At 36.0% G+C, this 13396-nt stretch overlaps 1 protein-coding gene across 1 annotated transcript in view; it reads left to right on the top strand.

Annotated features, from left to right (window-relative positions):
• ZNF704 (zinc finger protein 704) overlaps positions 1-13396 on the top strand; it is a 265604-nt gene that overhangs the window by 65959 nt on the left and 186249 nt on the right. Inside the window, exon 2 of the mRNA XM_037803600.1 lies at positions 3659-3897. Coding sequence (XP_037659528.1) covers positions 3659-3897 — 239 coding nt within the window. The remainder of the gene's footprint in view (positions 1-3658; positions 3898-13396) is intronic.

The raw sequence follows: 13396 nt of genomic DNA, 5'->3' as shown, positions 1-13396 counted from the left end.
GGTTGATGACAAAACCTCGAGGGCAATATACTGAGTTAAATAAGCCGGACACATAAGGACAATTATTGCAGGGTCTCACTGATAGGAACTAATTATAATATGTAAACTCATAGACATGAAATATAAGATACCAAGATATCGGACGAGGCTTAAGAATGGGGAGTGGTTGCTTAGTATGAGCAGAATGTTCAATTAGGATGAACTTAAATGTTTGGAAATGAACAGGGGTGTTGGTAGCAAGATGTGAGAATAACTAACAGCGCTGAATGGTGTGTGAATGAGGTGGAAAGGGGAAGCTCAAAGTTATATATGTCACCAGAAGTAAAGTTGGAGGTCAAAAGATGGGAATGTATAAAACTGAATCCTATGGTGGGCAATGTCCATGATCAACTGTACAAATACTAGAAATCACTTCATGAACCAGAACAAATGTATGACAATACAATTAGAAGTTAATAATAGAGGGGCATATAGGGAAGAACTATATACCTATTACAAACTATATACTACAGTTAGTAGTATTTCAACATTTTTTCATGAACAGTAACAAATGTACTATATCAATACTACGAGTCAACAATTGAGGGGGGTTGGTTAGGGATAGGGGAGGATTAGAGTTTCCTTTTCTTTTTTTCTTTTTTCATCTTTCACTTTATTTCTTGTCTGGAGTAATGAAAAGTTTCTAAAAATTGAACAAAAATTAAGTGTGATGGATGCACAGCTGTATGAGGGTACCCAGGGGCAAGTGATTGTACACTTTGGATCTTTGGATAATTGTATGGTATCTGAACAATCTCAATAAAAATGAAAAAAAAAAAAAAAGTTCCCTTGTATCTATTTTCAATCAGTTCCCACTCCCACCCTCAGCCCCAGGAGACCACTGATCTGTCTTTATAGATTGGCCATCTCTGGAAATGTCATATAAATGGGATCATACCTTCTTCTTGCTGCTTTCTTCTGATAATCTAATAGGGTTCATATCTTTGCTCATTTGCAATAACTGAGTGTCAGTCCTGTCCCCTTCCAAACGTTATTACAACCTGTTACCTATTCCTTTTTATTCTGCCTCAGTATTCAGACACGATCTATTATCTCCCATCTTAAAACACTCTCCTTTGTCCAACATCCCTTTCCAGCCATCATCTTGTTTCTCTGGGCCTCTTTTAAGCCCAGCTTCTTAAGGTTTGACTTAATGTATTTTCTCAACTTTCTTTTCTCTAGTAAAATCTCCTTTTTTGTTTTATCTTTTAATAAACTATCTGTATGAATAAAAGAAAATAAAAAGAAGCATGCATTCCATACATGTAAGCTTTAAAGATGTTACAGTGAATATCTACAGTTGTTTCCACCCTTCTACAACTCGACAAATGGTGGAATCCAGGACTCAAACTATGTTATGTAAAATCTCTTAGTCATTTCTGTATTTTTTTGTCTTCTTTGGCCATTTCTAGTCACTTTAATTCCACTTTTAAACAAGGAGTCTGGCTAAATTGTCTCTAAAACCCATTGTACTGCTAAAATTCTCCGATTACTATTGAGAGGCTAATTTTTACTTAGAATATATTATAGAGGATTTATAGCTTGCATTGTTGAATATTACTACAATTTATTTTATGATGAAGCCTCCACTAAGAGCATGGCATACAATTATAACATCATTTCTAGAGGAAATTTATTCTACTTTGTATTAATTTGCTTTACATGCTGTTTGTTCTTGTTGTTTTCTGGACTGCCTGTAATGTTCTTTCCCCCTTTTAAACTTTGGATTGAATTCATTTAACCAGTCCATTTGGTACCAAGGAAAGATGGATGTCAATTACTGTTACAACTTAATGCTAATAACTATTTAAATATTTAATTAATATAATGTTTGACACTTAGGTTGAAACTGTTTGTAATCATCAAAATCAAGCCTTTGTTTTCTTCTTTTTAGCCTGTGTTTGTGGTATTCCTGTTTAACAAAAGTTGAGAATGGGCAGCTATGGAAGTGAAAACACTTCCCTGTCACCTTCACCTCTGGGCAGAAAAAGTTGCATAGAGATTATAGGTGGATATTTAAAATATTTGTAATCGTACTTGTTCATTTTCCAAACTACATTTTTTAGATAATTTATTATATTTTTGGAAGCTTGAAATATTTTCTTAATCCTTTATAATATATATTCATGTCATTAAAACAGTTGGCTCTTAAAAGCAGATGTTCATTTTCCTTGCACCCTGAATTATTTTATTAATTCATTCCAAGAAATATGGTGTCTTTTAAATGCGTTACAAGTTGACAGAAAGTGGTTTGCCATTTTCTTATGGAGCCGGTTGTGGCTCTGACATGGAAACCATGAGCAGAGGATCTTCTCTCTCTATGACACACACAGGACAAGGAGAGAACGGAGCTCAGTTTAGAGCTCCATGTGTTCATGTGGAAAAATGTATTTCAGCAATGTGGATTCCGAGTCATAAGTCATACTTGTCTTTCTGGGCTCTGGAAATTCTCCTATGTGGGCAGGTCCTGTGAGTCCAACACAAGTATTTCCCAGAACTTCCCTTTAACCTGAGAATTTCTAGTAACTAACATCATACTTGGCTAGTCTCTGCTATTATCTAATGCACGTATTCCCATTTCATTCTGAAAATGCCTTAAATTTGTGGCTTTAGAGTCTGTAGATCTATTTGCTCATTTATAGGAGAGTAAAAGTCTTTGTGTTTTTTCTCCTAGCTAAAACTAAAAACAAACAAGCATATCTTCTCTTCTGTTTAAGTAGGTGAGTGAAAATTTATTGAGTCCACAAATTGACACCCTGAGAAGGGATGGACTTGTCCTAGGGACCACTGGGATCACTGTCAGGTGTGCACACTTTAAAACACACTCTACTGATTGATTAATGAGGCTTGAGATAACCAGATAGTCTGATTCTTCTTTGTACACCTAAGACCTAGTTTGCTCCAGACTTCATTTACAATGCCAAATACCTTACTAAAAACTTATAGTTAATTTCACTCTCCTTTTTCAGTTATCACAAATTCTGAAATAATAGGATCCAGTTCAGCAAGACTTAATGTATATATTTGTCTTAAACCTTAGTCATCATTTAGTTTAAAATGATAAAAAATGAGTTATGATCTCTTTATCATATGGCTTTAGAAGGAATTATATTAAGGTCTTAACTGCAATAGATAAAGGATAATAAACAATTCCTCATGAACTGGAGAATGTGGATACAATCAGTGTTACTAGTCAGATAAGGCTTGGTTTTATGCATTTCTTTCTTTGGGCTCTTTTCTTTTAAATGTGATATTCAGAATGAAAAATTTGAGTTTATTTGCTTGAGTTTTCTCAGTGGTAGAGGAGAAAAAGTTGTTCTAGAATTTTAATTTTTTTCTAGAAAATGTGTGCTTTCAAGTCTTCAAAGTTTTTGTACTCCTGAAAGGCTTCTTTTGTGGTGGTGATGCTGCTCCTATGCATTATGACAGATGTACCAACTATATATTACTTTGTAACGTTAGTTCTTTTATTTGTGTTACATTTTTCCCATTTAAACTGTAGAATCTTCAGGATGAACAGGAGTAGGATAGTGTCTGGGTTTCTCCTCATAGCCATCTGCACATGGTTATGCTAATCAGTGTTTTGCATGAATAAAAATTTTTGTGTTTCATTTCACAGGCTGGGAGCATTAAGCGGGAAATGACCTTCACATTTCAATCAGAGGACTTAAAACGTGACTCTAACAAAAAAATTTCTCAACACTTGTTCTCCTTGGCCATGGAGGAAGATGTGAAAACAGCAGACACCAAAAAAGCCAACCGAGTCATCGACCATGAAAAAGAAAACACTCGCTCCATCTGTCTTCTCGAGCAAAAACGAAAAGTCGTTTCTTCAAATATTGATGTTCCTCCAACAAGGTAAGAGAAAACTAGACCATATATGTGTCTTCCCCAGTGGGTCGGTGGAGAGCACGCACTGCTCTCTTCCACGTAGAGACTTAGGAAGGGTTTTCTGCCAAGGACTTTTTTTCTGTTGCTTGTGTGAAATGGAGCAGGTGGTCCTTTTCAGAACTGACTTTGAGGCTGCTGTAGTAGGAATTACTGTAGCTCTAGAAAAGAATGTTTTGTTAGCTTTTGGTAAGTGAATAATAAAAAGCAAAGGAATAAATTTGTAAAATAATATATAGAAGCATGAAATACAGGACTGAACATAGCCCATTAAAAACATGTATACTGAGGTCCTTATGTCAAGGATTGGCAAACCAGGACTCACAGGCCAACTTTGGCCCTCAGCCTGTTTTTATATGGCCTGCAAGCTAAGAATGGTTTTACATTTCTAAAGGGTTTAAAACAAATGAAGAATATGTGTCACAGCCCATAGATGACCTGCCAAGCCTAAAATTTTTTTATCTGACCCATTACAGAGAACTTTGCTGATTCCTGGTTATATTGTGGCAATCCTTTTACGACAGGTCTACCTTAGAACTTGGCCAAAAGGGCTCATCTGAAATATCAAAAAAACTTTCTCATATTTCAACTTTATTTAAATTACATCCAGTAGCCTTGAACCAAAGGACAATATTATGGCAGAATGACAGTGGAACAGTGGTAGAATATAAACACTAGATTTTTTACTTATTTTCTTATAATTTATCTCACCTAGATAGAATGTAAGCTCCATTTGGGCAGGGATTTTGGTCCATTTTGTTCCTGCTGTATCCCTAGCACTAGAACAGAACTTAATATATAGCATTTTTTGGATACTGGAAAGAAAGAAAATATTATAGTGTGAAGGTTGCTTTCTCTGATATATGTTGCTTATTTTTAATATTTTGTTACCAAATTATTTATAATTAAATTTTATTAGTGATTATTTGAGGCATCTCACATTTGTTAGAACACTTTCTGACAGCTAAATAGGGAAATGTTATCTTTGGAAAAGAAATAAATGTTCTTTTTCTTACTGTTCATCAGAATTTTATTTCTTTCTATATTACATAAAAAGTACCTTCTCTAGAAAATTTCAATGTATTCTATCCTGCTGAAAAATTTTCAGACTTCCTAAAATTACAGGCCCCTTTGTTTTCCTTAATGTTTAATTGAAAGTTTTCATATATTCTTCTGTTTACTTGGAATTATTTGCTTTTCTATTTTTTTCATGTAAAGCACATACTAAATTCTTTTGCTGGTGATTCAGTCCTTAAATACTGTGAAATTTTTTATCATGCCCTAAATCTGGAAGGCGTCTTATCTGTTGTTTGATTGACCGATAGACAAAATGACATGTTAACAATTTGAAATGTGAGGAACTAGGCGTTTATATTCTTCCCACACTTGTGGGGGCAAAAATTGGCCTTCCCAGTGTCAAATAGTTTGTTGCCAACTTGCAGTTCTGCAATATATACTTTACATAATTTTTTCATTAGGCAATTTTATCTGTTAGAAGACCTGAAAATTATCAGTCCAAATTCTCTGGGTTGTTTTAGGTATACCTTTATTCTTTAATTTCATCCAACTCATAGTAGTTGCTGGGAGAAATAATCAACAGGGGAGGAAGAGCCATGCTTTATGCCTTTTCTTACTCTGGTATGTGGAATATTTTTCCATTTTCTCAAATTCATTGAATGTACTTAAAAGGTATGAGTAAAGCCAGTGTTATTATGAGATTCTTAAACAATGTGGAGAAATTAATTAGGTTTTAAATCCTTTAATGCATAGCAAAATTTCTCAAATTATAAACAAGTTATACTTTAGATTTATTAATCCATTTTGAGAAATACTGGTTAAAGCTTCATGGGGCTCTCCACTGATACCCTTGTTTTCACTGTGTATAGTAAGAATTGGTCATAGTTTGCCAGGCTGCTGTGACAAAAACCGCCCAGTGGGTTGGCTTCAACCACAGGCATTTCTCGTCTCACACTGCTTTGAGGCCAGGAGACCACTATCAGGATGTCAGCAAGGCCGTGCCCGCCCCCAGCCCCCACCCCCACCTCCGTAGTCAGTACTTTCCGGTGCTGGCGGTGGTCCCAGGGTTCCTTGTCTTGAGTCTCGGCCTCCGTCACGTAGGGATCTCCCTTCTCGTGTCTGCTTCTCTGACTTCCGCTCGTGGCCTTCTCTGACTGGCTTCCAGTCTCTTCTCTTTATAGTCTTGAATGACACGGATGAAGCCCACCCTGATTCAGTTGGCCGTACCTAATAGGACCTTCAAAGACTCTGTTGACAAATGAGTCCTCGCTCTGACTCACTTTAACATATTCAAAGATACTAATTACAAATGGTTTCAACCCACAAGATTGTGGCTGAAGATTAAGACTGTGTCTTTTGTTGGGGTACATAATTCAGCCTAATATAGAATTTGTTCATCACAAATGTGCCAGCAGTTGCTGAGATAAATTTCTCTTTTTTTTAATGATAAGGGAATCCAAAATTATGAAGGTTAATGATCTAATTCTCAAACTTTTCCTGTGCTATTTCCATTTACAGTTATCAAGTTATTTGTTAAATATCCACTTTCTACTATCATTTAAGTCGATCAGTATTTTGTTTTTAAAAACTCCTTTATCTAACATGGTAGAAAGAGACAGTATTTTTCTTTTTGTTTATTAAGAAGAAATATAATTCTATATGATGGTAATGTTTAAATAATAAGGTTTTCGTAAATCAAAAGTATAATGAAATCTTTTGGTATGAGGAAACCTAGTCTGTATCTATCCAGCTGATTATTGCAACTTATTTTCCTAAATTCAGATGTTAATTATGGGGCAGTTCTTAGAAAGGCAGGATAATCATTTTAGGCTAATAGGGTGTAATTGTTCCAGAACACCTCAACATTTTAAAAACAATTCCCCTACAATTTTTTTTCACTATATCTTTTGCTTTTTCCCACTATAACCACGAAGATTTTTTTAGAACTTCACATTCTATGGTTTGTAGAATGAAACTTGAAGCTTACTTTCTTTGATTTGTATAATGAAAACAAATGCTTTTTCGTACCCCTAGATGTCTGGGAATTCCACCTCCCCTTAGTCTCTACACCTAATGGTGGTTGAGCATACTGATTTCAACACCTCTTGTCTCCATTCAACAGCCGTTTATTTAGTACCTGCGATGAACCCAGTGCAGAGGAAAAAAAAATAATGAATGAGACAGGGTCCCCACCCTCCAGGACTTCACAATCTAATCAGAGTGACGGACACATAGGTAGCTCATTTCAAATAATAGTTCCTGATTTGCTCCCTTCTCAGCAAACTGGATGCATTTATAACTAGGGAATCTCTTAATATTAGGAAAGCTATTAATTTGACAAATCTATTTAAATGCCTCATTTTCTTTTATTAGTATGGTCTTCAAAATGGGGATAAATGGAATAGAGAAGGAGGGACTCTGAATCTGAGATTACATTACAAAATCCCTGTTTGTTTACCCATTTTATGAGGACCCTTTTAAAAGTTGTTAGTTTCAGAGAAATATAAATTTAAGTATGCATTGGTCTGGGTCATCCGAGAAGCAAATACCAAGACAGGATTAAGCATGCAGACGTTTTATTGGGAGAAACATCTGTGCGAGAAGAAAGGGTGTGAGCCGGGGAAGGCTGGTCAGACCATGGAGCCTGAACTGAATGAAGGAGGGAGGGCAGGTTGGAGGGAAGTGTCCCAGATGGCCGGGTAGTTTATGGAAGGTTCCGAAAGGCCATCAAAAGTCCTCAAGCCAGAGTGGCCGTTGGATCCCCAGGTCTCCCAGAATTGGCCCAGATTTGTATTCCTCCTGTGCTCAGTCATTGGCTGGGAGCAGCGCATGCAAATCATGGCAGAAATGCAGCAGAAGGTTCCAGAGCCCAGCTGCTGAACCCTCCTTGCTCAGTTGCTGCCTGTCCTTGGAGGTCCGTGAGGCACTTGCTCATGGCTGTCTTCCCCTCCCGTATTCTTCTTCTTTTTTTTTTTTTTTAGCTGTTATCATATTTTTTATTGTAGAATATAACCTATATACATAAAAGTGACAACTTTCCAAGTGCAATTTAACAAGTAGTTAGAGAGCAAATTTCAAAAAATATTACAGGTTACAATTCCAGTTTCAGTTATCTCCTTATTATGAAATATGACATATATAAAAAAGGTGATATCTTTCAAAGTATGATTTAACAAGTAGATATATAGGAAATTTCCAAAGTTATTATGAGTTATAGTACCATAGTTTCCGTTATTTCCTTATTGTGAAATATAACATATATACAAAAATATAATAGCTTTCAAATTACCATATAACAAGTAGCTATAGAACAAATTTCAAAAGATGCTATGGGTTACAGTTCCACCATTTCAATTCTTTCTTTCTAACTATTCTAATACCCTAGCAACTAAGAAAAAGAAAATTATATAAATAGTCAACATTCATAATCCTTTGTTAAATTCCATCTTATCTGTTGCTACCCCTTCCTCAAGTTTAATCACTTTCCTGATCTTCAGGGATGTCTAGGCAGTGACCACTCTAATTTGTTCATGTTGAAAAGGAGTGTCAACTTTATGAGCAAAGGGGACACATCTGGTTGATGTTCTTGAAGAGGCTATTGCTTCTGGGTTTGGGGACTTAGCTGACATAGGAGCTCTCTGAAGGATCTAAGTTTCTGATGAATAAACTGTGAGTGAAACTTTTATAGAGTCCCAGATAGGGATCCAGGCACTAATTAAGGTTTTCAAGACTACTGATGACTTGGGCCCATCATATTGTGGTCATTTGACACTGTATTATTCCTTATATGTTAAAGTGCCAAATGCTGTACAGATTCGAGGAAAGGATCTAGTCTTCCTGTCCTTTGGGAGCCCTGGGATATCAGTGCACACCAACTGTAATCTTAATTTTTAAAGAGGGCCCCAAAGCTTCCTGTGAAAAATGGCAACCGATTGTTGGTCCTAGGATACCTTTGAGTCATAGGTGAGGGAAACACAAGCTGTCCTGTCCTCTGAGTTAGGATTGCCTGGGATGGTGGGAACACATGTTAATTTAGGAGTGGCCATGTATGCCCAGGCTATTGCTTGATTGACTTCTGTGTTAGTTATGGTTCTCTAGGGAAACAGAATCAACAAGAGATATCTATAAATATAAGATTTATAAAAGTGTCTCATGCAACTGTGGGTATGCATGAGTCCAAATTCCACAGGGCAGGCAGGAAACTGGCAACTCCAGCGAAGATGTTTGATGAATTCCTCAGGCAGCGAACTGGCAACTTCAGTGAACGTGTCGATGAACTCCTCAGGAAACGAACTGGCAACTTCAATGAACATCTCAGGAAACACTTTGCCGGTCAGCCAAAGAAGAAGTGAAGGTCCTCTGTCTGTCTTGCTTAAAAGACTTCAACTGATTGGATTAAATCCAGCTGATTGCCTTCTGTCATTGTGGCAGACACGCCCTTCGTTGACATCATCAGTCACAGCTGTAGCCAATTGACTGATGATTTAATAAACCAGCCTTCTGGTTTATCAAGCAGCCACAAATGTCTTTGCAGTAACAGTTAGGCCAGTGCTTGCTTGACCAGACACCTGGGTACCATCACCTGGCTAAGTTGACACTTGAACCTAACCATCACAACTTCTAAAATAAAGTTTTTTATTTTTTCAAGGGTTGCTGTGAGTGCATTATAGAGTTGAGGTACTCAGAATATTCCTCAAAATACTCCAAGTTCTTCAGTGGAGAGAACTAAACATACACAGACACATACACACAGAGCCCATTAGGTTTCTCTTTGGAACTAAAATTCTATAATTAACAGAAAGAAAAGTTCTTCTCAACTTTAAGGACTATCGGTAAGCAATAATTTGGGTCAACGGTAACCGTTATTAGGAATGTCAATGCTGACAGTGGGGACAACACAATCTCTAAAGTACTGTTACTCTCTAAAGGTTTCATCATTTATTACTTTATTAATGCCTGGTTAAAAAAAGATAAAACATGGCTCCCTCCAAAAGAGATTGTGAATTGAGAATGGGTTATTAACTTAAATGTTCTTTAATCTCTAAGGGAAATTATTAGCTTAATTGATCCCTGTGGAGATTGAGGAAAATGGGCTTTAAGAATATATAGATGAGAATATAAAGAGCCTGAGGTGTGAACTCCTGGAGAGTGGAATTCCAATACTGTAGTTTGGCTTGAGAAATGAATAAGAGGCTAAAATTCAGTAACTAAGGAAAAGACCAGTCAGAGATCTGTGGGCAAAGCTTGGTGGTTCTTTAGCCAAAACAGGAATTTCAGCCTGATGTGAAAAAGATGATGAAACTGACTCCAGTTAATAAGGAACTTGGGCTCCTCAGAGTGGTGGAAGTAGGGGAGAAAGAAAGAAAGATTTGAAATATAGAGTAGGGAGTCTGCAGGTTGGCCCGGATATAACAAGTGGAAGCATTTGGAAAGAATCATTTAGTTCTTGGGATGTGTGCCAAGCCAGCTGACACATGAGACAACTTACGACTTCACTTGACTGAATGTATTGGTAAGAGCAAATTCATAGTTCAAAGAATACTAATCTGTGTGTTTGATATAACTGGTTGGATAACTGGATATGGCCGAAAAAGCTGTAAGTTTCAGAAAAGAGAAGTAAAAGGGTTCAGGAGAAATTTTACACTTACTTTAATTTCTAGGTGGATATGGAGAGAGGCTGAGAATGCCACTGAGCAGGCTGGCTCCTTTATGTGGTTCAGAAAGATTGCTCTAGTGTGTCTATGCAGTTTAAAGATGGTGCTTAGTATCCCTTGGCATTTATTAATTATAATCTGCTGCTTTTAAAGTCTGGTTTTATGCTAAACAGTGAAGATATTTACCCAAAGAGAAACAAGTGCTGGATATCAGTATGACAATGTCATGTGAGAACTTAGAAATTGTAAAATATTCATAAATTGTAATATGATATAAATGATTAAAAATGAAAGATTTTGTGTCTGTAAGTGTGTAGCAGATAGCCATTCATATTTAGAGCATGTCTATCTTGCACTACAAATTTATTTTGAATAGAATAATTATTCATGTTAATTAAGGTATATACTTCTTCAGTCAAGTAGGAATAATGTGATTAGTTATCTATGGCTCTCAGGGAGAAACTATCATTACATTTTCTAAGGATGTATGCATTGTATTTTTATAATAGAGAAACCACTTATTCACTATCTCAATATCTTTTTATAATAGCATTTTCATTAAGGCAGGAACTTACCTAGTCTCGTAACTTGTTATGTAGAACTTTGCTTTTCCATTAGCTATTCAACTTGTAGATATTTGTTTATTTTGTTTTTAGATCAAGTTTATTGAGATATAACCTATATACAATAAAAATGCACCCATTTCAAATATACTCTTTGAGTTTTGACAAATATATACATCTGTGTAGTTACTGTACAATCAAGATATAAAAAACTTTCATCACTCCAAAAGGTTTCATTTTGCCGTTTCCTGGCCAACTCCTCCCGTTAGCCCTGACTCCAAGCAGTCACTGGTCTGTTTTCTGTCACTGTAAATTAATTTTGTCTTTTCTAGAGTTTATATAAATGTTATCATACAGTATGTATTTTGGGATACCTGGCTTCATGCACTCAGCATGATGTTTTGAGGTTCATCCGTGTTGTTGCATTTTTAATAGTTTCTTACTTTTTATTGCCAGTATATGAATATACTGCAATCTGATTATCCATTCACCTGCCTATGGACAGTTGTGTTTAGTTTGGGGTTATTATGAATAAAACTGTTATGAACATTTGTGTATGCCTTTGTGTGGACTATGGGTTTTTATTTCTCTTGGATAAATCTTGGAGTTAATGGATTGTATAGTGATTGTATATTTAACTTAAGAAACTGACAAATGGTTTTTCAAAAGGTGGTTGTACCATATTGCATTCCTATCAGCTGTGTCTGAGAGTTCCATTGGCTCTGCATATTTGCCAACATTTGGTATTGTCAGTATGTTTAATTTTAGTCATTCGAGTGCAAGCATAATGGTATCTCATTGTGGATTTACTTTGTATTTTCCTTATGACTAGTGATTTTGTGCATCTTTTCTAATGTGTTCATTAACCTTTTTTTTTGTAAAGTGTTTCTTCAAATCTTCTCCCCATGTTTTCTTTAAAAATGGGCTATTTAACTTCAAATTATTTATTTGTAAGAGTTCTTTATATATTCTGGAATCAAGTCCTTTGTCACATATATGTATTATGTATATTTTTGTGTATGGCATGAGATAAATATAGAGATCAATTTTTCTCCATATGAGGTATCCAGTTGTTACAGTTGTTGAAAAGACTAGCCTTCCCCGATGCATTTTCTAGGTAGCTCATTTGGAAATCAACTGACTATATAGTTGTGAGTCTAGTGCTGAACTGTGTTCTGACATTGATCTGTATCTCTGCCCTTATGCCAATTTTTTGATTGCTGTAACTATAGGAGTCTTGAAATTAGATAGTGTTGAGTCCTCCAACTTTGTTCCTCTTTTTCAAAAATATTTTTGGCTATTCTAGGTCTGTTGCATTTTCATGTAAATTTTAGATTATCTTGCCAATTTCTACTCCAAAAAGACTGTTGGGATTTTAGTTGGTATTGCGTTGGATCACTTTGGGATGAGTTGACATGTTTAAAAATACTGTCTTCCAATCTATACATCTGATATATCTTTCCATTTATTTAGATCCCTAATTTCTCTCAGTAGTGCTTTGTAGTTTTCAGTGCATAGGTCTTATACTTATTTCATTAAATTTATCTCTAAATATTTTATGGTTTGACGCTGATTTATTTGGTGTAATTTTATTGAGATATAATTTATTGAGACTTAATTCATTCACATATCATACAATTCACCTATTTAAAGTGCTTTTAATTTAGTCACAGAGTTGTACAATCATCACCACAATCAATTTTGAACATTTTTATCACTCCCAAAAGAAACTACCTACCAATTAGCATTCACTCTTCTCCCCCAACCTCCCAACCCTAGACAACCACTGATCTACTTGCTGACCCTACTCTTTCATTTTTTTTGTAATAGTGTGTAAATAACTGATATTAATTCCTCTTCAAATGTGTCCATTATTCTTTAAAAACTTTTGAACAAAAGTTTTTATATTTACCCACATATCAATGTCATAAGCCTCTCCCTTTGTCCATCCCCAACTCCCTCAGCTCTGATTCCCTCTGTATGTTGACTTCAGCCTCTCCTATTACTAATGGCTTTCTCCGCATGGTGGGGAAAATGGACACAGGAAGGACCAGATTTACCTTCTAGCACTGGTTCAGAGGCAAGCGGGTTGCTGTGATCTCAGCCACAGGACCTCCCTTCTCTTCCCCTGTACCTCCACTGAAAACATTCCCAAGAAGGACTCTGATTAGCCCAGCATGTTGTATTTCCCATCCCTGGACTAATCTCTATGGCCGAAGGATAGAGTGCTGCGGC

Source organism: Choloepus didactylus, chromosome 14 (genome assembly GCF_015220235.1).
Source record: "Choloepus didactylus isolate mChoDid1 chromosome 14, mChoDid1.pri, whole genome shotgun sequence".
Lineage (NCBI taxonomy): Eukaryota > Metazoa > Chordata > Mammalia > Pilosa > Megalonychidae > Choloepus > Choloepus didactylus.
Note: the sequence above shows the minus strand (reverse complement) of the source record. Positions and strands in the feature narration are given on the sequence as shown.